Here is a 24,780-nt window from a genome sequence, read left to right as displayed (position 1 = left end):
TAATACTTTTACATTTGAGGTTATCTCTTTAGGTGTTATCACGAAAATCTGGAAGATCTGGGTCTTGAAATTATATTTCCAGACACTAGTGATTCTCTGGTCCTTGTAGGAAAAGTACCACTCTGTTTTGTAGAAAGAGAAGCCAATGAACTTCGAAGAGGAAGGTCTACTGTGACCAAGAGTATCGTAGAGGTAAGACATAGCTGCAGATGTTGAAACTGATGAGTGATAGTAACCTCCTATTTTATTTAGAAACTCTATATTCATCCTTTATTCAATAAGCATTTGTGAAATGCTTGCTGCGCGCTAGGTACTAGACAATCAAAGATGAATTAGCTCAAGATGATGAAAGACATTTAAATAATTATAATGTAATGAAATTTGGGCAGTAGAAGTATGTTCAAAAGTGCTAGGAAATACAAAATGGTTACTGTGCCCAGGAGGGTGGAGGTCAAGGAAACTGTCACAGAAGAGCTTTTTTTTTTTTTTTTTTTCTTTTTTTTTTTAGGAAGAGTCTTACAGAACAGCAGGAGCCTACCAAATACAGATGAGGGGAAAGGGCATTCTGGATAGAGCAGTAGATATTACAGAATTGATGCAGATCCTATGTTTGGGAACTACCGATATATATGACTCAAATTAAGATAGGTATGAGGTAGTGGTGGGACCAGATGAGGCCAGACAGGTTATCAAGTCCAAGTCATAATGGATTTAGCATATGCTGCTGAGTAGTTTGCATTTCATCCTGAGAAGACAGATACATGTTAGCACTGCATTTTAAATATGAGGACGTGTATATGTTTGGGTAAGGTCTGGAAAGCTGCTGTTGGAATGTCACATTGGGGGTTTTGAAGAGGACTATTACTTATGTGATTATTTTTTTACAACAAACTATTTTGTTTTTGTTGCCTTTTCTTTCCTCCTTTCCTGTTTTCTATTGGCGTTTTATTTCTCTTTTTTTTCTCTCCCGGTTTAGAAATTGAATTTTAGTCCGCATACTTAATAGTTTAAAAGTAATTTGTTTCTGCTTTCTTCCTAAACTACACAAGAATCTTCCATTACTCCTCTCCCATCTTCCATGTTGTTGCCTATTTTAATTACATGGTGTATGTAATCCCCCTGTTAGTCATTAATTTTATAGTCAGTATTTATTTCGATTAACCACAGTGTTTAACAGAGTCTTCATTTACTGTTGCTTCTTGCATCCTACTTTGTGTTCAGTTTTTTTTACTGAAGTAAATCTCTTAAAACTGTTTTTAATAAATTTCATTGGGGAATATTGGGGAACAGTGTGGACCCATCAGCTCCAAGTAATTGTCCTTCAATCTACCATGTTTCCCCGAAAATAAGACTAGCTGGACCATCCGCTCTAATGCATCTTTTGGAGCAAAAATTAATATAAGACTCAGTTTTATTTTAATGTAATATAAGACCGGGTCATTACAATACAACACAACACAATACCTGTATTATACCAAATTAATACTTGTATTAATTTTTGCTCCAAAAGATGCATTAGAAAAAAAAAAAGATGCATTAGAGCTGATGGTCTGGGTAGGTCTTATTTACGGGGAAAATGGTAGTTGTGGAGGGTGCAGCTCAGCTCCCAAGTCCAGTCACCATTTTCAATCTTAGTCGCAGGGGGCACAGCCCACCATCCCACGCGGGAATTGAACTGGCAACCTTGTTGTTGAGAGCTCGTGCTCTAAACAACTGAGCCATCCGGCCGCCCCTCCTGCAGCTCAGCAGCAGCTTGTTGTCTTCAATCTAGTTGTGGAGGGCGCAGCTCACTGGCCCATGTGGGAATCGAACCAGCGACCCTGTTGTTCAGAGTCATACTCTAACCAACTGAGCCACCCAGCCACCCCTAAAACTTCTTTTATTAAGAGTCCATTAATGATAAACTGTCTTTGAAAATATCTTTATTTTGCCTTCACACTTGCATGATTGTCTAGCTATCATACTGTCAGTTATCTCTCAGTATTTTGAAAATATTGCATTACTTTTTTTTTTTAATGGGGCAGTGGAACAGGACTTTACTGGGGAACAGTGTGTCAGTCTTAGTTGTGGAGGGTGCCGTTCAGCTTGAAGTTGTTGTCCTTTCAGTCTTAGTTATAGAGGGCGCAGCTCGCGCAGCTCAGCTCCAGGTCGAGTTGCCGTTGCTAGTTGCCGACATCCCTGGAGTCGAACCAGCAACTTTGTGGTTGAGAGGACATGCTCCATCCAACTGAGCCATCTGGGAGCTCAGCGGCAGCTCAGCTCAAGGTGCTGTGTTCAATCTTAGTTGCAGGGGACGCTGCCCACCATCCCTTGTGGGAGTTGAGGAATTGAACTGGCAACCTTGTGGTTGAGAGCCCACTGGCCAATGTGGGAATCGAACTGGCAGCCTTCGGAGTTAGGAGCATGGAGCTCTAACCGCCTGAGCCACCGGCCGGCCTCTATTACTTTTTTTTTTTTAATTAATTTTATTGGGGTGACAATTGTTAGTAAATTTACATAGATTTCAGGTGTACAATTCTGTATTACATCGTCTATAAATCCCATTGCGTGTTCACCACCCAGAGTCAGTTCTCCTTCCATCACCATATATTTGATCCCCTTTACCCTCATCACCCACCCCCCACCCCCTTACCCTCTGGTAACCACTAAATTATTGTCTGTGTCTATGAGTTTTTGTTTCTCATTTGTTTGTCTTGTTCTTTTTGGTTTATATACCACATATCAGTGAAATCATAGGGTTCTCTGCTTTTTCTGTCTGACTTATTTCACTTAGCATTATTCTCTCGAGATCCATCCATGTTGTCACAAATGCTCCTATATCATCTTTCCTTAACGCCGAATAGTATTCCATTGTGTATATGTACCACAACTTCTTTATCCATTCATCTATCGAAGGACATTTTGGTTGTTTCCATGTCTTGGCCACCGTAAACAAAGCTGCAATGAACATTGGAGTACACGTGTCTCTCTATTACTTTTGACATTCCGTTTTTGCCATGAAAATCCATTTTCAATCTAATCATCATTACTGTGTAGGTAATCTGATTTTCTCTCTGGATGCTTTTAATATTTTCTCTTTGTCTTTGGTGTCCTGCAATTTCTCTGTGATGTATCTTTGTATGGATTTATTTTCACTTCCTTCTTGAGATTCATCATACTTCTTGAATTTGAAAAATGTACAGTTATTATCACTTCCAGCATTGCTTCTTTCCTCATTTCTGGTCTCCTAGAAATCCTGTGAGATGTCTACTGGATCTTATCTACTTTTCATGTCTTTTAACTTCTCTTTCATAATTTCCATTGTTTGATCTCTTTGTGATGCATTCTGGGAAATTTCATCATTTATTTTTCAGTGAACTAAATTCTCTTTTCACCTGCTTTTTAACTAGATGTTTAACTTGTCCAGTGAGTATTTTATTTTAATGACTATATATATATATTTTTTTTTATTGGGGAAGGGGAACAGGACTTTATTGGGGGAACAGTGTGTACTTCCAGGCCTTTTTTTCCCAAGTCGTTGTCCTTTCAATCTTAGTTGTGGAGGGTGCCGTTCAGCTTCAAGTTGTTGTCCTTTCAGTCTTAGCTGTGGAGGGCGCAGCTCAGCTCCAGGTCCAGTTGCCGTGTTTTTTTTTTTTTTTTTTTTTTTCTAGTTGCAGGGGGCACAGCCCACCATCCCTTGAGGGAGTCCAACCAGCAACCTTGCGGTTGAGAGGACGCATTCCAACCAACTGAGCGATCAGGGAGTTCAGTGGCAGCTCAGCTCAAGGTGCCATGTTCAATTTTAGTTGCAGGAGGCGTAGCCCACCATCCCTTGCGGGAGTCGAGGAATCGAATCAGCAACCTTGTGGTTGAGAGCCCACTGGCCCATGTGGGAATCGAACCGGCAGCCTTCGGAGTTAGGAGCAAGGAGCTCTAACCGCCTGAGCCACCGGGCTGGCCCCTAATGACTGTATTTTTTATTTCTAGAATTTTTATTTGGTTCTTTCTCAAATTTATTTATTCTTCACAGTGTCCCATTTTATTCACTGTGTTTTCTTATTCCTTCATCTCTTGCTCTTTCTGTTTGGAGCACAGGCAAATCCACATCAACTTAGTGTACTGTTTTTCTAGAAATCTGAATTACTTTAGTAATACTAAAAATAAAAATTAGAAGACAGATTTAGTAGATAAATTGTGGGATAGATTAATATGGGAAAGATTTGAAGTAGGGAATGCAGTTGAGAGCCTATTGCATTGGTTCAAATAGGAGAGGATGAGGGTTGGACTAAGTCAATAGCAATGGGAATGGAAAAGAGGGACATATTTGAAACATAATTTGGAAGGTTGAATGAAGAGGACCTGGTAAACAATAGAATATAAAAGGGATAAAGGAGAAAAGATAAATAATGATTCTGTGGGTTCTAGCTAGGGTGACTTGAAGGATGGCAGTGCCACTGACAGCAAAAGGAAATGGAGGAGGAAGAGTACACCTGGCTGCGGAGTTAGATGCTGAGCCTGCATAGGTGTAGACACATTGACTGTGCCTTCAAGTGGGGACGTCTAGTAGATAGGCAGACCTACAGACCAAGCCCTTGGGAAAGAAGTCTGGGCTGTACCTATCTACTTGAGAGTTAACAGTGTATATATTTTGATAATATCAGAAGCTGGAGAAGGGTCTAAAGGAAATGGAATTGCCCAGGGAGAATCTAAAGAATAAAAAGAGAAGAGAACAAAGGGTGGAGCCTCTGGAACACCAGCATTCAGGGTATATGTGTTTTGTGAAAGGTCTGGAAAGCTTCTGCCGAAAAGAAGAAATGTAAAGGATCATTGAATATATTTGGCCAGAGGGGGAGGAGGAAAATGGGGAAAAAGTAATATTGCCAAAGCCAAGGGAAATTTTAAGCAAGAAGTTAATGGTCAATAGCAAGTTGGATCTGGCTATCACGAGGACATTAGTTACCTTGTGGAATCATTTCCTGGGAGTCAGTGAAGCGGAACAGACCAGAGGAGGTCAGGAATGAGAGAAAGGCGGGGAAGTGGAGCTGAATAGACTACTCTTCCAAGAACTTTGACTGCAGAAGAAGACAGCGTGATAGTTAAAGGTTAGGGGTCGTTGCGAAGTGTAGGACAGGACACAAGGTTGAGCAAAGATTTTTGTTTCAGGTGGGAGAGACTTAAGCATGTTTGTAGGCTAAGGGTGAGAAGATATCCCAGAGGATGAGGCAGTTAACAGTGCCAGCATTTGGATTACCTTGATTTCACCCTTTCCAAAATTGCCCTTTGATCAGACAAGCTTTGTTATGGTTTCAGCAGTGCTCTTTTCTCCCAACAGAGCTTATTTTTTCTAATGCTCCTCCTCCAAATTGTCTTAAATCCAAAAGATAGGATCTGTTAGAATCTTCTATTGTAATTCAATCCCTAAGTATTTAACTAGAAAGTTACAATAAAAACTTTTCCTAAATAAAAACTTCAAAGACTACTGGTCAGGAGTTTACTTCAAATTGAAACAAACCTTATGGTTTCAGAAAATCTTGATTATGTTAACTCAGGCTGATCAGGAGAGATTTTGTTGTTTCTGGAAGAAGCTAGAATAGTTTTGGTGTCTTGAAGAAAAGGTAACTACTTGGATCCTAGCAGTTTTGAAAGATCACTAATAACATCTTTCTATAATGTTCTGTCCTCTAGCCTGATGAACGAACGTTTATACTATTACTTAAATTATTTAGCATTAATCAAAACATTGAAATATGAAATGAACAGAGAATAAGATCCATTTCCCCCTCACCAGGCTTACAAACTGTTGTTTTTACAAGTCCCAGATATACAAGCACAAGACAGAATTGCAAAGAAGTTAGATTCGATCTGTATCCATGCTAAGTTTTGTTAGTGGATCAGATATTATGAGACATCGTTCTGGGAAAATACATGGCTTTTAAAAAATACATAGTCTCTGCCATCTAGCTCCGGTAACTATGCTTATTTGTCAGCATGGTGGACTAGAGTGTACATGAGGGAGGAGAGAATTTTCTGAGTCTGATTTAATAAAGGAAAACTTACCTTACCGTGTTGTAATCTTAGGAACCTAATTTATACATAGCCATTTCTAGGAGTAAATAAATCCTGCGTTTTCTTATAAAGAAAGTGTTAAGTGTGCATATCTCAAAACAGTTTTTTACCTTCAGAGATTAAACAAATTGGTAGCGTGAAATAGTGCCTGCTTTACATTTCTTTAAAGTCCTTTTGTAAATATTAAGATCTGCTGGGATATAACCATTGAAAAGGCTGCCCTTGGGACAGAGATATGCTAGTAAGGAGAAACTTCTCAACAAAATGCCTCAGAAAATAAGCTTTTTGACCTGAAGGGAATTGTTCAAAAACAGAAAGCCTGCGGGAACTGAAGTGACTACTTATGTTTATGACATTTAAGCAAGTGTTATACTGAGGGCGCCGTTGTGTTGATGATTGTTGTGTATTTATTCTGTTTCTGTGTAATATTACACTTGTTCTGGCTGCGATTACAAATACAAACAGCCTCTCAGTGAGACGCCTCCCTGATGTTTAGAATCAGTTGAATCATCAAGGCTCTCCACTCACCAGTTACATAACCTCATGAGTTGATGAGTTCTCTCTGGTGGATGTTTGAGTAGCTAAATATGTTCTCTGTTCAATAAGAGTTCTATGCAGTTGTCTTGATATTTCATATTCAAAGTACCTTACAACAAATATAGCACTTACGTGCTATATTGCTGGAACTCTCTCCTTCAGGAAGCACATTTTAAAGAAGAAAATTGGGATATTTTGTAAACTGTCAAAGGGTAAGTGTAACACAGCAGTTGATTAATGCCTGTTTTCCTTTTTGCTTTGTAGGAACTTATTCGAGAACAAGTGGAGGTAAACCTTTCTCTTGTTTTGGGGTTTCACACACAGGCACTACACACACAAGTCTCCAATGCCCCAATTCCTTTTCCCATTAATAAAGCATGTGTTTATGCATTAGCTACTCCAGACCACAGGAGGCATCCAGGGGACTTTGCCACTGACTGTCCAGAAAGTGTTGGCATCCCAAGCCTGCCATGGTAAGACCCGACACACCAGCTGTTGAGTGCACTGCCAGGGGTATAGCAATTATGAAAGCAGTAGAAGTCACATTTACTACTCACCTCATGGAGGGTACAATTTAGATCAATAAACTGAATACATTAAAAATGAACACTAAAATATTACTATGACAAAGCAAAATGCCAACACACATATCTGTACAAAATGCAGAACAACTTATATGTGTGGAGATGCACAGTGAGGGGAGTTTTGAATGAGCTGAGGGACATAATTCATAGGAGGGAAGGAAAAGTTTACTACAGGGGGAGGAAATGACCTGTAGAGACCCAGAGGCACAAACAAATTAGTTCTATGAAGAGCAGCAATGAGTATCAAGAAATTAGGCTGGTAAGAAAGAGTAGAAGCCTCAAAGGTCACAACAAAACCTTTGGATTTCATACAGAAGGCATTAGCATCTTTAAAGGTTCTAATGATAAAATATAGAAATGATATGATAAAATATAGAAAATGGTATTGAAGGAACTTACTTCAGGGATCATGACAGCTACAGAATCCCCTGCAACGATCATTTGACCACAATGGGGTCTCCACTCTGCTGACACCCTTCCTGTTGCGTCTCTCCATCAACCTCCTTTCACTTCCTGTCTTTTCCAGCTTAGTAACCAGTCACTCATTAATCTGTCTCCTGCAAATATCTTAAGCTCCTTCACCCCTTTCTCCTAGCTTTACTCATATCTACTCCATCACCAAATTTCATCATCTCTACCTTCAGAATGTATCTTAAATCTGTCTGATGTGATCTGTTTCCACTGCCATCTCCCTAGTTCTTGCCACTATTGAGTCCTCTTACTTAGTCTCTTCCCCACGTCCATCCTGGTTCCACTTCAAGCCATTCTTCCCTCAGCATCCAGAGGAATCTTTTTTTTAATCTGTGATTTTATTTTTAATTATCTTAAGTCTAAGGATCACATACTTTACCATTTTGTGCTGGTGGTGGTCTGTCGTCCTCTACTTTAATCCTTCTAGTGAGCTGGCAAAAGCACCATTACTAATCATACATATACAGTAGCTATACGGTTGTGTTTTTGAATAGCTGTTTAAAAGACAATCCTGAATTATAATTAGTCTGACTTAGTAATTACAGAATTCACAAGCAAAGTTTTCTGCTATACGAGTATCTTGCCATGCTGGATTTTAAAAACTTCTGACCTTATCTAGATCATCTATAAAATGTGAGAAGTGTTAAATATTCTTTATTTGATATTATACATAAACCACACTAAAATGCCCTTCATTAAGTAAAAGGCAACAGTGTAGATCCAGGGAATTTTAATTAAATTGACATAGTTAGGATCAAAAAGATAGTGGGCACTGCCACCATTTCTTAAGCCCTTGCCTTTAACAGGCTAATGAATACAAGTTGAAACACAAGTGAGTCTGTCTGTCCTATGAGACAGTGAAGGGAAAACCTTTAGAAGGGAAAACAGTGATAGCACTTGCTGAACCAAATTACCATCAAAGTTTGAAATGCTGATCATATCCATTTAACCACAAGCCAATCTTATTTAAAGTAGGAGTGTCCAAAAGAAATGTTCTATCAGCCATTCATGATCTGAATTCTGGTGTATGAGATCAATTTAAACATAGTACACAAGAAAACAATCATGAGACATTTCTGTTTTGTAATAAATAAGGCAGTGGCCAACTGTAGCTCCTTAGTGTCATTCAGCTTCAAGTTGTCCTTTCAGTCTTAGTTGTGGAGGGCGCAGCTCAGCTCCAGGGCAAGTTGCTGTTGCTAGTTGCAGGGGGCGCAGCCCACCATCCCTTGTGGGAGTCGAACCGGCAACCTTGTGGTTGAGAGGAAGGGCTCCAACTAACTGAGCCATCCGGGAGGCAGCTCAGCTCAAGGTGCTGTGTTCAATCTTAGTTGCAGGGGCGGAACCCACCATCCCTTGCGGGAGTCGAGGAATCTAACTGGCAACCTTGTGGTTGAGAGTCCACTGGCCTATGTGGGAATGGAACCGGCAGCCTTCGGAGCTAGGATCATGGAGCTCTAACTGCCTGAGCCACTGGGCTGGCCCCTCCGCAGTCTTATTAATGTCAGTAAAGATCATTTTTGTTCCAGGGATGTTCTTCTTGGCATTCTCCAAATGCTCCATTAGTGTCTCCTCTCCCCAGGTGATGCCTTTGTTCTTGTTGCCATCCGTGTGAAACAATCCAGGGGCCAAGCCGATCATGGACAAGTCTTGTGCTTGCCTCCCTTTTCCAGAGTGCGGCACCGGGCACACTTCTGCGCAGAAATCTGCTTGCCCTTCCCAGCATCACTCATTGTTAAATCGCTCTTTTGTTGCGCCCAGCAGAGACTCACGCTTACAAACCAGATGTCACACGCTTTCCAGAGGAATCATCTTGAAACATCCCTCTGAACATGTCATTCTAACTAAAATGTGTCAAGACTATTTATTCATTGTCCTTAGAATGAAAATTTTATTCTTTACCAGGGCAGGCAAGAGTCTTCATGGTCTGGCCCTGCTTGCCTCTCGTTTCATTTCACAGCACTCTCCACTTTGCCCTACATTCCAGCCTGCTTCTCAGTCTTGTTCTGGTGTTTCTGCACTTCTGCATGTGCCTTTTTCCCGTCTGAATGCCTTTCTACTCCTTCAATTATCATGTCTTTCTTTACCTAAGGCCTCACATTAAATATCGTTTTGCCAGGAAAGCCTTCCTTAACCTCTAAACTGGGTTTGGTTTTCCTATTATATATTCATTTTTATCCCGTGTTTTATAATTCTTATGTATTTAAATATATAATACAAATATGTAACTTAATTTACAACTTAAATTATTGTGCAATTATCTGCTTACTGTTTGTCTCACCTGTGAGACCTATTAGATCATAAGCTTCATCTGTCTCATTCACTGCCTGGCATAGCGCCTAATACAAAGTATATACTTATAAATATTTGCTGAGTGAGTGAATTAATGTGTGCATAAAGGCAGGTGCTGACAGGATGAGAGTTGAGATTAGGAAGGTTATTATGGAAACAGAAAAAAGCAAATAAAATGGACTTCGTGGTGAGCAGAGATCTCGGTGATAGATTGGCTATGGACGGAAGATGACCTTGATTTCATAAGCCTGTAAGAAGTAGGCAGAAATACTGCTCTTGTTTCTCGGAGAAAAACTCTGACAGCAGAATCCTAACGAGTTAAGGAATGCCTCTGACGTGGATTAGAGAGACGAGGGCTCCGTACGGAAAAGCTGAGCGACGGGTCAGCCTGGAGGCCTTAGTTGCATCCGTAGCCATAAGTGCCAATTTCAAGCAGTATTAAAGTCACAAGAAAGAAGCCTAAGAAACATCTTACTTTCCCCAGATATTTGGCCCTGACCCAGGGTCAGCATTGGTTTCCCACCATATACACCATAACCTTCTTGTTTCTGTCTTTCGTTTAGGGGCCATTAAGTTTAATGATGGCCTGAGCGTAGAGGAGAGCTATCGCCTTATTGAAGCTCTGTCCTGGTGCCAGCTGCCATTCCAGTGTGCTCATGGGAGACCGTCCATGCTGCCATTAGCTGACATAGACCACTTGGAGCAGGAAAAACAGGTACAGGAATGACTCATGGGAGAAGAGGAAACAGAATTTATCTTCTGTTTCTTTTCCAGCTCCTGTTATCCAAATGTAATCTCTCTTAATCCTTTCCAAAATACGAGATTTTTGAAAAATATGCATTGGGAGTTTTATATAAAGTCTCACCATTTCATCTTCTAGCTCAAATTCAAAATGGAGGTTAGGCAGAACTGTGAGATTATACACTTGATGCCTTTATATTTTTTAAGCTTAACACATGTACAAACTGAACATCTGTTGCCTACTAGCTCTAGGTTTGATAAGATGCAGTTCTCTCGGGGGCTACGGAATGTTGGTAGAAACACAGCAAATTCACTGCTGGCTAACGGAACCTAAACAGCCACTTGCTTGATGCTACTTGCTGGAAATGGTAGCCATCCCCAAGGGTCTCTAGAGTTAAGATTTGGGGATCATCGGGCAGGGAACCAAGCTTAGGAGATTTCCACATTCAGCTCTGGCCCTGATTACTCAGCAGCCCGGGAACAATGATGTGGATAATACAATAAAGGCATAGAGTGGCTTAAATTAAAGAACATTTTCTGTCCTTGTTAAAATCTTAAATGAAACAGAACATGAAGGCATAATTGGAATGTTCATGTTACTGCTTTCCAAAATCTTTTGCTTATCTTTCTTGCTAAGGGCTATAAAGTCTTCTCTTGCATGGAGCTTTCAGATACTTGTGTTTTCTGACTCACCCAGTAGATTTTACTCCATTAAAAACTTTTTGTTTCACATGACAATGTCCCTATTCTTGAAGAGATGAGAATCTCTTGTCCTACGGAAATCTATAATCTTTTCTGAAGCAGGAAATTAGATCTCTAAACAGATTTGAATCGTCATAATTAGGAAATATTTATATGCTACTTGGCTTTTTATACTGGTAATTGGAATTGTTCTTTCTTCCCATAGATTAAACCCAATCTTGCAAAACTTCGTAAACTGGCCCAGGCCTGGCGTCTCTTTGGAAAAGCAGAAGGATGTGATGCAAGGCAAAGCCTGCAGGCATCCATGCCTCCTTGTGAGCCACCATGAGAACAGGATGATGGGGCCGTAAGGAGCCAAAGGGATGCTGTGTGCCTCTCGGCAGACAGCATGACCTGCAGGCACCATGGAATCAGCCTGTGCACACGAGCAACGTACCAGTCTTGCTGGAGCAGATGCTCTCGCCCGTCGAGGAGCCACATGGAATTCAAGCTTCAAGACACTTCATTCATTTGCAACCATGGACACGGGAGGTTGCCCTATAATATCAATTTTTCGGTAACTTTTTTAGGGATAAAATTTAATGATTGTCTTCTTGTCCGGGTAGTTGGTTTGTGGTTTTCTTGGAGGTGGAGTGGGATGTTTTGGTTTTGTTTTGCAGTTTTTTCCAGCTCATAGTTTGCACTGGTGTAGTTTACCTGATGCTGAATTCCCAGGGATCAAGTTCACCTTCGTAAACTGCCCACAGCCGTGCTCCATTGGTCTCCTCCTTTACCTCCAGTGTTCTTCGCTTCCCTCTGCTGTTTCTTTACATCCTAAATCTTAGGCTTAAAGAGTTTCTCTACACTCAATAAAAATGCTGTCTGCCGTCTTCCAAAGCCTGTAGTTAGATTATTTTAGGGATAAAAACTATTGATAAAGAGAAACAAGGACAAGGATAGAATAAGGAAAATGTAAAGTCCTTCTCCTGGTTTTTTTGTTTGTTTTATTGCCTTTATAAAGACTCCGACTGATGTGGTTTATATCCCAAACCAGTTAAATGGTGAAAGTACTATGAGCTTGTTTCTTAAAATATGATTTTTTTGTACTTTATACAGTATCTCTTTACGTGAAAGCAATTTTCACATCAAAATGCAGCATTTATTCTTTCAACCTAACCAGATGTGTTCTCCACATTTTTTCAGGAGACAGGGCTCTTTTGGTCCTTTTCAAATTATATCTTGGTTTGATTATAATGTGCCTATCTAATGGCCTCATAATTTCGTTTGGAAGCAGGACTGAGCTTTCTGCAAATGGCACTCTTAATCGGTATTTCCCCCCACCTATTTAGATGACTTGATTTCTGGTTAATAAGACTTAACAGACTCAAGTCCTATTGAAAGAAAACAAAAAAAAGCACACACACAAAAAAGAAACCGCTGGTGATGTTTGTTGCAACTGCGATGCTGTACGATGAGAAAGATGCTGCAGTGAGAACTTCCACTTTGGGTTTCCTGACCAGCCTGCTCAAACTGGCCTTTGTATCAATGGAACTATTTTCCTCATTTTTTAATACAGGAAACACATTTGTGCTCATGGAAGAAGTTTGTTTGCCAGAAGCCCTGCAGTGAATCTTACAGGAGCAATGAAGTATTGCATTCATTAGCGTGTGCCTCAGAGAAGGTTCAGGGAAAGCCTTCACTGGTTTTCAAGGGGATCCTTGTAGAATTACGTAATTGGAATCCTGAAGAATAGGCACCACTGTCTAGAAATGGTCTGTATTGTTCTAAACACGCATAAACGGTTTCATAGACAGGGAGACATGACCTTAGAAAGGAGGGGGTTTTCAGGGGATTTGCAAGGCTGTCAGGGGCTCTGCCTCCAGGCCCAGTAGGGTGCCGTGGCCTCTGGACCTCTGCCTCCACTCTCCGTAGCTACACGGAGGCCAGCTGTCTGGGGAGTTTCAAAAATCTTTTTAGGTCAGACCAATTTATGGGATTAAAAAAACTGTCACAATACCTCTTATATTAGGATGATGGGGTGCAGCTTCAAAAGGTTTTGCTATAATCCTAAACCACTGTTTTCTGGAGAATAGGATTAGAAAAAAATTGTCCATAAATTATGTAACCAGTCTTCCTAGCAAACCTGAATCAATCAATGTAAGATATAATTATCCTATTTTAATAATTTATAAACTCAGTAGCATGCATCAGCATAAAACCAACCTATTAGCCAAAAATATCTAAATTACTTTTATTATTGCCTGTTAGTGTTTTGTTCTGTTTTGAACGTAGGTGCCATAAGAGCAAAGATAATGTTTAGTTTTCTAACACAAACAGTAATCATTAACACCTATATGGTCCTTTTAGGTTTATCAAATAATTTTTACATACCTTATTTTACTTGAATTTCTTGGCGACGCACGAGATAAGGTGGTATATTCTCCCCATTTTACAAAAGGGGAAACTAAGGCTGAAAATCATTAAGTGATTTATCTAAGATCACACAGCTAGCAAGTAAAGCTGAGAGTGGTATCCAAGTTTTCTAGCTCCAATAACAAGAATAATAGTTACCATGTTACACATTATTACTAATCCTTACAACAGTCCTCTTAGGAAACTAGTATCTCTCTTTTATGGCTCAGAGACGTTAACTCGTTTGCCGAAGGCCTAGCGAGGAAAGCCAGAATTCAGACCCAGGTCCGTGTGACTTCACATTGCACACTCCTTCCCATTTACCCCATGCTGTTCTGTATAATACATTTTTAATTTATTGGGGATTTACCCACTTGTATACTTAGTAGTTCAATTTTATTAGATTCTGATTGGTGGAGGCTTTGTTAGTTTTAGAGTAAAACTTGAAGCCATTCTTGAGAATTCCTTTTTGTAACATCCATCAAAATTTTACTGAGAAGTAAAGGTGCATACCTTCAAGAAGCTTAGCTTTAGTCAGGAAGAGAGGCAAGGAAATTGATGGTAGAATAATAACTTCCTCTAGGTTTCGGGATCACTGAGTGACAGCTATGTCTATTAACTGAGATAAGAGAGCATTCTGTCAGAATTAAGGCTATAGATGGCAATAAGGGCTAGTATCAGACAGCTTAAGAGTGTAGGCTAGCAGGAAGGCGAGAGACGGGGAGGGGTTAGGGCAAGGTCCAGAATTCTTCCTGGGGATCTGGAACTCCAAGAGTAGTTGAGAAAGGAGAGGTTCTCACCATCAGACGTCGGAGCAAGGCAAAGTCAGAACAAAGGACAGCCAGCACTTGGGACTAGCAGACAGTGAAAAGAACACAGCAACCAAAACGGGCAGAGCAGGAGGGGGCCAAGTTCTAGGCTGAGGAAGCCACGCCTGGTGAGAAGAACAGATGCAGCCCATCAGTTCCTAGAAAGCACTGACACCAAGCTCAGCGGAAGCTTCACCAGAAACGGCAGTTTCTGGCACAAAGAACTCTCCCAGTCTGCCACCTGAAGTGCCACCCATTCAATCAAAAGCCTTTACACTAGCCAGCTAATGAGAACTGATGGGTATGTCTGCCGCTGTATGTCCTGCCTATTTTCACCCTTTCTGAGCTGAAGCTGCTCATCGACAGTGAGATGACAAAAAAGGTGGGTTCAGGAGAGGAAAAGGAAGTCTGGGAAACCAAAAATCTGGATAATCTGCACCAGATAAACCCTTCCTTCTATCCTTCCATTAGTTCATTTATTCATCATTCAGTAACTAGTGAGTCCCATCCAAATGTATTGCATCAGAAATTGTGGGGGATTTAAAGAACAAAGAGGATTTTTCAAACCCTTGGATAATTTTCACCTGTGGGAATCTAAGTATCTTACATAGTGGAATCTGTTGAGCCAGTAAGCTAATACGACACAAGTAGTCTGAAGAAGCTAGATTTGGCCTCACTTGATTCTTCACAACTTGCTTGACTAAACAACTACTCATGTTTACTGCAAAGCAAGGAGTACCCAAAGATGGTCCCCCCCCCAAAAAAAAGTGATTTAGAGTTGCCTACTGCTATTAGTTTATCATTATTCAAGGAATTTCATCACCTCTCTTTTATAGTAGTTAACTGCAGAATTTTACATATAAATTATGAATTTTAGGAATCTTGTCAAGTTTTTTTCCAGGCAGGTCTTAATTCTAAATGTAACATGCCTGAAAAAAACCACTACTGAAAGGATCCTTCTTCTCAGCACAGTTTTAATATAAACATCAAACAACATTTCAAGTGTGGTTAGGCTTAAAGGCTGCCCCTTCTACTGTGTGAATGTTATGAAGACTGAAAGCTTAAATATAGCTCTTAACAATAATTGCACAGCATCCTGGCACAGCTGTATGGTGAATGAAAGAATAATTCAATGCAAAGAAGGCCAGATATAAAACCCTTCCAAACCACATTTCAAAAGAGGTCCTTTGTATCAACTAGGTGCATGTCTGCAGTGGGAGTTTTTGGGAAGACAGGTGAATAGTATGGGGCCTTTACAATAATTACATCACCATCTGGTACTATCTTTATGGCAAGTTCTGATGTGCTGAGTTCTACATATGTGGTATTAGAGAGCCATGTAGCTCAGCGATGGAACTGTGACTGGCAGCCTTCGTTAACCCAAAGGCTGATGCAACCGATCGCTTGGAGAAATGGTTTGGAAGCCTATCTGTGAAGCTATGATCCTATGGGTACCGGCATTTCTTTCTTTGAGGTATCACTTTACACTTGTTTTTCTCGGTAGAGCATTTTTCAGACTTCTCCTCTGAGGCTAAATTAGGAATTTCTGTTCCTTATTGGAGTTCCAAGAATTGTGCCTTTCCTGCCCTCTGCCCAAATTGGAAAATACAAACAGTGGGAAAAAGTGTCTTTACCAACTGTATTGAGTAAGTTTTATCCAACTTGATTTAGCACATTCAGAAGCCTTTCACATCCATGGAATCTTCTTTCTATTAATTCTCTCCAAGCTAAAAGTTGTTTTTTGTTTTTCCTAATGAGTTTCTGGGTTCTGCTCGCAAAGATGGGGAGGGACGCAGGCACAAAGGCTGAAAGGTAGTAAGTCGATGTGGAACTCCTATCTCCCTATTCAGATCAGGTTCTTCCTTTTCAATAGTTACTCTTCCTCAAATAGGAAAAGGGAGAGAAGGAACTAGAAAAAAACAAGGCATATAAATAGCTTTCTGAGATTTACTTAACTGAGGTCCTAAAGATTCTAAAGAACACATTTATGCAGTTCTGCTGTTCTAGGTACTGTAAATGACCAAAAAGAGGCAGAGAATCTATCCTTGTAACCGTCATCCATCTCAATTATGCCTGGGAAGGATGTTGGTGCTAATTTTAGACCGAGAGACTAAGATGTACAAAAGACAAGTATCACAAAGCATTTCTGGAGCCAGAAACAGATTTAAGTTCCTTGACTCACTGCTGCTCTTACTCCAGACCACACAATTATATCCAAGTGAATTGCTGTTAGAATTGGTGCCTTCAGAGGAGACAATTGCTCCTAATTGGTAGCTGTAAGCCACATCACTGAGAAAGCGAGGGGTCTTAGATGCTGGGACAAATAATTGACAGACTGAGGCCTGAGTGAGTCAGGCTCTTCTGAGTCATAGAACTTTGGGGTGTCTTTTAGACTGACCCTCCGATCTGGTTTTTTCCCTCCCTCAGGGAAGACAAGAGCCCTAAGACAAAGATTGATCTCAAGGAGGTATCAAGAGTAGAGGCCTTTCCCTCACAGCCTGCCTCTGGCCAGTGTTTAGCCAAAAGTGGTTCCCAAACCCTGTTAAAATCCCTTGGGGCAGCTTGTTAAACATGCAGGAGGTGGGAGGCTGGCCTTTGTGACAAGCATTCCAGGGGGTTCCCTGCACACTCAGTCTGCTTTGGACGAGTACTTCCCAAATACACAGACCATCTGGATTACCTGGGGAGACATTTTAAAAACATAATCACTGAAGCAGTACACAGAAAATATGGAAACAATATGCAAACCAACTAAGTCAAATTCGGTTCCTTTGCTTACCAGTTTGGTGTTACTCTTCCAGGCTTTTATCCTATGCATGTACATGTTTTGTTTTAATAACATAATGGTAGTGTTATGCATATTGCTCTGCAGTTTGGTTTCTTTCCCCCATTTTTTTTTAATCAACAGAATATAAAATGGACTTCCTTACAAATCTATCCCATTCGTTACCACAAAGGTCACAGATCAAATGCCTACAGGGTCCAGGCAGATAACATAAATCAGTTAAGTGGACCTGGGAGGAACTGCAGAAAACTGGAGGTTTTCCATCTAATGGGATCAGAAGCTACCCAACTCCAGCCAGCTGCTGTCATTTGGGAATGGGGGTCCAGAACCGCCAAGCCTTCTGAGTTCTCAAGAGAAGCAAGCGATATAAATGTGTTTAATGTGCAGTCTCCAGATTTTTAAATATTGGTAACTAATTCAAATTAAATACTGAGTGAACCAGCCAAAATCCTGACACTGTCCTCCAGCCACCCTTTTGAAACCTCTACTGCAATGGATACAAAATGTTCCACGGTAGGTCACACTTATTTAAAAACCTTTCTTGCTCTTAATGAACAGAACACAAATGTTATTGCGGAACACTCAGGCTGTGACGTCACAGCTGCTACGATGGACTTTCTCGTCTGTATCTGTGTGCTTGTACCAATAATTCTAGAAGTGCAGGTTCAAAACTGCCCTAGAAAAGACTGTACCAATTTACAATCCTATTAACAGTAAATGAGAGGGTCCTTTTCGAGGAAGTTTTAAACAGATTCCCAAGTGCCACTCCAGAGATCAGATGCAGTGGGTCTGGGATGGAGCCCAAGAATGTTTATTTTTTTAAGCTCCCAGATGATTCTGATCATCAGAGAGGTTTTGGAATCACTGTCTTAGATGACTAACAAGTTGTTTGGGACCATGTCCAGTGAATTAAAAAGGAAACTGTAAATACTTTCATTTGTACTTCTCTGTTTTAGACTGTTACCTCTAATTACAGCCCTCTAGGAAAACAGAAAAGGGCGCTGTTGCTGATGTTTCAAGCAGTTCAATCAGAGCAGAACAATAAATAAACCAACTCAGGAACCTTCAAGCAGCTTTTATTGGCATAGCCTATGAAAAGGTGTGGTAGTCATTTCTGAGCAAGAACCTGTATCCCAGTAAGCTATTCAGTGTTATGTTTAACACACCACTGAACCAGAAAGTTGAAGTTCCTGAAACAGACGTCCCAGGTCACCAAGAGGGTCCAAAATCAATAGGTCAAGCCCTGCTACTCTGTTAAGACCTGAATAGCAAAAAAAAAAAAAAACAAAAAAAACCACAAACAAAACCATCCTTGTTATGGGATGATCAAAAAGGCAAGAGACAGCATCCGGTTTATTTAGGTTGACTGCAGTTCACTCCCCCATTCCAAGGGAGATGCATTTCAGCAGTGGCACTCAGTCTCCTCTCCATTCTGGGTCTGCCCAGGCAGCTTCTGCTTAGGATGAGTGGGGTCATAGGACGTGATCATCAGGATGGTAGAGTTCACTCATCAGGCGGTAGATGTACGAAGGTGCATTCCCACCAATGTTGGAAATAAATAGGGTAATGAGCTCTGGGGGAACGTAGTCAAACACAGGGCAATGAACGCTGACCTTCTCCAGCATGTCCCCTGAAAGGCAATCACATGTGCTAAAGATAAGAGGGTCCTGCTCTAACGACCAAGCAGCATGTAGATTCCAGGTTCAATGATGCCGGCATACTTGCCACCCCAGGAAGGGACACTGCTGCAAAATGCAAACCAGGAGATGACATCATGTCATGATGCTCCCTGCTGAAACCTCTCTGATGCCTCTCCACAGTCCCTAGCACAGATTCAAACTTGGGGTTGCAGCCTTCAGGATCTGGCCCTTCCCCACCGCACTACACTAATCACAATGCGTACCACTCTCCCTCGTGCTCAGTACTCTCCAACCATATGGTCATCTTTTTCCAACTGGCTAAGCATGTACCCAACTCAAGCCCTTTGCACCAACACCTGGAACACTCTTTCCTTAATCTTCACGGGGCAGGTTCTATTCATTCAAAACTCAGCCGAAATGTCATCATGTCATTATGACTAACGTAGTCTCCTAGCCGCTTTCCATCTTGTCATCCATATTGTTGTCCTAACACATGCCAGGCCCGGACATTTTCTTGTCCATCTTTTACAACAGAATGGAAGCTCTGTGGGGGCAGGGCCTGTCTGTACTGTTCACTGCTGTACCCCTAGTGCCCAGAATAGTGCCCGGGACATAGTGGGTGCTCAGCAGACATAACTATTTCTGAAAGAATGAATGTTTAAATAAATGAGGAAGTTATTCAACTTCCAAGAAGGATCACCACCCAAGTACTGAGCTTTGCTCCCCGACGGTGTTTGGATCGCAGGGGACTGTTGATGAGGCTCACTGAACAAAGCTGCCTTCGAAGTCAGAGAAACGGACCCCAACATACAAAGGTACCCAGGTGACCGGCAAGTGTTACCGGTAGGAACATTCCAGAGCCTGCTTCCTTTGGCAGCTAACAAAATGACTCCTTACAGCAACTGAAAACAAGTATATTTTCCCATTGGGTTGTTGCCTGTGTCTCAAACAACACGCAAAGCCAAACCCAGTCAATGCTGGGTGACCCAACCCACCATGGCCCAAGAACTTCACTAAGATATATTAGTTGCAGAACACAATGAGCCTGAGCTAGATGAGGTCTTCAGGCACTCGAAGCTGCTAAAGAGAACAATCCCCACAACAAGTATGATTCAAAAGTACAATGGGACAGCATTCAATCCCACTGACCACCAAACAAAACAGAAAGAGCAAAACATGTGCATACACACACATTTCTGTACCTTCTGTGAAGGGCAGGACTTCTTCAGGAGTCACAAACTTGTGAAATGAATCTTCTACATTGGGGAACTGGAAAATGAAAAATTAAAAATTAAAAAAAAACTGAAAAACCAGAGACCCAGCAATTCTATTTTCAGGCCAATACCTATGAGAAATAAAAACATATGTCTGCATAGAAACTTATACACACATTTACAGCAGCATTATTCACAAAGCCAAGAGGTAGAAATAACCCAAATGCCCATCAACAGATAAACTGTGGTATACCCATACAGTGGAATATTATTCAGCCATAAAAAGAAACAAAGTGCCATGTCATAACTCAGATGAACCTCAAAAACATTACGCTAAATGAAAGAGGTCATAAACAAAAGGGCATGTACTGCACTCCTTTTATATGAAATATCCAAAGTAGGCAAATCCAGAGACAGAAAACAAATTAGTGATTACTAGGAGAGGGGGTGAAGAAGGGAGAGGGAGTAATTACTTAATGGGTACAGACTGTTTTTCTGGGATGATGAAACTAGAGAGTGGTAGTTGCACAATGCTCTGAATGTAGCAAATGCCACTGAACTGAACATTTTAAAATGGTTAATTGTGTGTTATGTGAATTATACCTCAACTTAAAAAATAGAGACCTATAAATAGATTGATATTTTCAAAGCAAATAGCTTCTATCACTAATGAAATGACTCTTCACTTAGTAACTGTTTGTATTCAGGCTAGAGTCCAGGCCCTGGAACTATGACAAATAAAACAAACTCTATGTTCCTAGTGTTAACTTGCTTGGCATTTTCAGAAATGGTCAGGGTGACGAGGAGTGGTGGCAACGTAAACAAAGGGCCTTCCCCAACTATGTATTGTTCTGACCTTACAATTTCGACTTCTTAAAGCTGACACATTGTAAATATGATTTGTTTTTCCTGGAGCAAGACTTCTGTGGCTTTTCCCAGCCTCCACTGGATCTAATCCATTGAGTAAATGCAGATAAAGAGAAGCCCCAGAGTAAGTAGACTGAAGGCCCAGAGATCAAGCCCATACTTTGGCTTCCTTCTCCGTTGGTTAGAGACAGACAGACATACCTGGGGGGAAAGCTTAAACATAGGAGCACAGACGATCAGTGGAGTGGAATGGTGTTTTGCTGCCAATGCTAGAGTGTGAGTTCCTGTCACAGCTCTCAGGGCACCATTGGCCAGGACGGTCTTTGTGCCAATGATCACCTTTGGGACAGGAAGAAAAATGTGAGCCATCCCAGGGGTAGAGCCGCAAAAGGGCCATTGGGCACAACAGCCTGACTGCCCAGGCCTGAATCTTGGCTTCCTGAGGGTCACAAAGCAGGCGAGGGAAAGGAATTCTAGGCTCAGGACTACAAATTCTAATTTAAAAGTGGGTTCCCAAGGAAAGAATGAACATAGCACAGGACAGGAAACTGCAATGTCTCCTTCTTTTAGCCTTGTCTTCTGGAAAACTATATGCCACACCTCCTGAGAAGCAGGAAGCCTTTCTGTTTCCATCCACCACCGCCAAGCTCTCTGAGCATATGGGGGGAGCCCTCTACTGGATCCCTAGCAGCTGACATGCTTAGCTTAGTCCCACTTCATTCTTTCAATGCAGTAACCAAAAAGAAGCTAATCCAAATGAAAAACAATGATACAGACAAAGGGGGGAAAAATTCAGTTAATAGAATAAAAAGGCCCCAAGTACGCAATTTTCTCATGGATATTGTAGGAAGGAGGGAAAAGGTCAGTATTTTAGAAGTATATAATCTTCATGAATGCAGCATAATGTAACTCCAAATACACCCACCTTGTTGACTCTAGACATAACAGCAAAAATGGCAGCATCGGTCATGACAGTTGTCTCAATATTTGCTTTGGACAAATTGACTGCCATTTCATGACCCTGCAATAGGAGAGAAAAGTTGATGCTGGGACAAAGAGTGAGAGATAGTGAAGGATCTCTCAAATGTAACTGGATATGGGGAATTCTGTGATTCTGGGCTTATCAACACACAATTTTCAACACATAACTAACTCATTTTTCTACCTGTGGCAGGTATTTTCCGGTAAGCTGCAAGGAAGCCCAGGGGAAGCTAATAAATGTTTAATACTCCACAGCAGCACTAGAACAGCCAGAACTGGAAATACTACTTGCTTGCATAATTAGGCATAGCTGACAAGACAGCTCCTGGCTCATTATTTTACAACATCCTGCATCCTTACATATTTCCTTTTTTGAGACCTACTATTTACCTAGGGATTGAGTGAGGTCAGACCAAGTATCACTCATCTCCAAGGTAATTTACCCTATTTTGATTCCTAAAAGAATCAATTTTTATCTTTTCTTGGACCCAGCAGTTCACACAACTTTCTCCAACCAATGTTTGAGAACATTCAAAGGGTGAACAACTTGAAAATCCCCTTCGTGTTTTGACTTTCTCTTCTCAATGTCTTGCTTATCAATTCAAAGTTGTTCCTTTTTCTTGGCAACGCCAGCAGTCCCCCTACCTGACAGAAAGGAGCACACTCTGCCACAATGACGTGGAATTTCCTCTTCCGGGCAGCTTCTTTGAGGAAGGCCTCTACTGTTCGGGAGAAGCCAATCGTCATAATCACCTCATTGGAGTGGATGTGCTCCAGAGCCTGGGCTGCAATGTTCTCTGTTGTCCCTTCTGCAAGAACAGGCAGTTTTACAAGGAAAATACGAAACTGCCATGCCACAATATGGACAGACATGACAGAGCACAAAAGAGAATGTGTGCCTGTCACACAGACTGTCCACCTAGCAGACCCTGGTAACAGACGGTTAATGAACTTAATGTGAAATGGCATGTTTTCTTAAAACCCTGCTTCTCTGGGATCTTCTACCTGCCCTCTTTCCCAGCAGTACACTCATCATCAACTTATCCCCCTGCCTTGCCAGGACAGCAGCTCCTTTACAACTGATTTTGAAGACAATGAATCAGGTAAGAAATAGCCCAATCTGGGAAATCTCAGCGTGGTAAGAGTGGGGTAAACAGAGCTTCCCCCTAAAAAAAAAAAAGAAAAAAAAACTCCTCTAGAAGATGGCCACAACACTTCCACCTGAGAGGGAGTCCACAGAAAAAAAAATAGGGGAGGAATTTGGAAGCAGCAGCTCAGTGCACAGACAGACCCAGCTTCTTCCTCCCCTGAAGAACACTGATTGTAATGAGTATCTGAAGGTCTCCTAGGTCACAAAGACAACGTGCATGGTGTGTGTGTGTAAAAACATTCAAGAGAAAGTTTAGTGAAGGAGGGTCTATTAGCCATGGTTTTAGGGACTTCATCTTCTTTAAAATGAAAATAAAGCTGTTTCTTAAAGAAGTCTCTGCCACAGCGGATTTGCAGTCTACAAAGGGTTGGTCTGTACGGAAATGAAGAGAGGGTTGTCTTAAGTCCTACCACCTGTTGCACCCCTTCCTCATCAGGATGGAGGACACACCTCCGAGAGCCAAGAGTACTGGTTCTCTCCTGTGTCAGCTGATGAACAACTTCCAGGGTCTTCCGTTGTTCCCTCGTTTTTCTGCAACCTGTCCTGTCCACCGAGGGATCAGGGCTCTTACCCAGTTCCACAAGCAGCTCATTAATTGCCTCAATGATGTTGGACTGGAGTTGAGGATAAGGGTCGCTGAAATCCTCGTTCAGGCCTCCCGACGTCAAGAGTTTGTGCAAGGACTCCTGCTGGTCGCTCTCATCGTTGCGTCCGTGGAGTCTATGAAGGCAACGAGACCAAACGAGGGAGGTAGTAAGGAGGTGTGATGACTTAAGTAACAAGGCCTGTTGAGCTCCCATAAAGGCTCCAAGTGGGGAGAGGGGCTCGTGCAACACGCGCCACTGGGTCCAACCCCGGGCCCAGGACGTGGGCCTGACCTGCCATACTCCTCCCGGATAATCCGGAGCACTCTCCGCACCATGTTGCCCACGGTGGTCTCGGAGGGCTGCGCGGCCGTCATCCTCCGGCCCTCTCCGCGGATCAGTTCCATTAGCTCCCCTGCAGTCCAAGGGAGAGAGGGTGAGCAGGGCAAGCGGGCGGGAACGGAAAGTGGCGAGGGACGCGACGGGGCTAGGTCTGCCATACCTGCGTTGCTCCAGCGTTGGTCCGTGATGATTCGGCGCAGCAGCCCCAGGGTCTCCCGAGCCATATCCTCAGAGCAGCGTCGCCCGCCGCCCCGCTTCAGGGCCTCCACGAAACTCTCGATCCTCTCGGATAACTCCGAGCTCTTGGCTGCGGCTCCCGGCATCTCGAAAGAAGCCGCCTTGACGGCGGAATCCACACCTGCACGGCCGCCGGGTTTGCACTTCCGGGGTGGACGAGGTCGGCTTCCGCTTTGCGTGAAAAATTCCAGTTTGGGAGGCGGCAGGCCACGCCCCTCGCTGCCACCTCCCGCCCCTTCCATCCGGCTGAGCCAATCAGAGACGTGGGGCTCCCGTTGAGTTACAACCAAGAGCCTGAGAGCCTTAAGGCACGAGGACCTGGACTGGCCTTTCCTGGCTCCTCAGACGCTGAAGAGGTGACCCGTGAGGCCTCCACAGGATGACTAGTCCCGTTGCCATGGGAACATCCAG

At 42.1% G+C, this 24,780-nt stretch overlaps 2 protein-coding genes across 7 annotated transcripts in view; one reads left to right on the top strand and one right to left on the bottom strand.

The window, feature by feature from the left end:
• LOC308498220 (acylphosphatase-1) overlaps window positions 1-14,213 on the top strand; it is a 40,151-nt gene extending 25,938 nt beyond the window's left edge. For 5 of the 6 annotated variants that reach the window (XM_081049800.1, XM_081049807.1, XM_081049802.1 and 2 more), the window contains 5 exons: window positions 33-192; window positions 6,847-6,870; window positions 6,977-7,055; window positions 10,490-10,641; window positions 11,575-14,213. In XM_081049800.1, coding sequence (XP_080905926.1) covers window positions 33-192; window positions 6,847-6,870; window positions 6,977-7,055; window positions 10,490-10,641; window positions 11,575-11,697 — 538 coding nt within the window. In that variant the 3' untranslated portion in view covers window positions 11,698-14,213. The remainder of the gene's footprint in view (window positions 1-32; window positions 193-6,846; window positions 6,871-6,976; window positions 7,056-10,489; window positions 10,642-11,574) is intronic. The other variant, XR_013993443.1, reaches the window with a different exon arrangement.
• Window positions 14,214-18,413: 4,200 nt separating this feature from the next.
• EIF2B2 (eukaryotic translation initiation factor 2B subunit beta) lies at window positions 18,414-24,529 on the bottom strand. The gene is made up of 8 exons (XM_081049799.1): window positions 24,293-24,529; window positions 24,085-24,205; window positions 23,778-23,926; window positions 22,702-22,865; window positions 22,001-22,096; window positions 21,277-21,414; window positions 20,197-20,263; window positions 18,414-18,984 (listed from the first exon to the last, which is right to left on the bottom strand). Exons 1-8 carry the CDS (start codon window positions 24,453-24,455, stop codon window positions 18,827-18,829), a joined length of 1,056 nt encoding a protein of 351 aa, XP_080905925.1. The 5' UTR covers window positions 24,456-24,529; the 3' UTR covers window positions 18,414-18,826.
• Window positions 24,530-24,780: the final 251 nt, after the last annotated feature.

Source organism: Rhinolophus hipposideros, assembly GCF_964194185.1.
Source record: "Rhinolophus hipposideros genome assembly, chromosome: 5".
Classification (NCBI taxonomy): Eukaryota; Metazoa; Chordata; class Mammalia; order Chiroptera; family Rhinolophidae; genus Rhinolophus; species Rhinolophus hipposideros.
The sequence above is the reverse complement of the archived record's forward strand: the minus strand, read 5'-3'. Positions and strand labels throughout refer to the sequence as shown.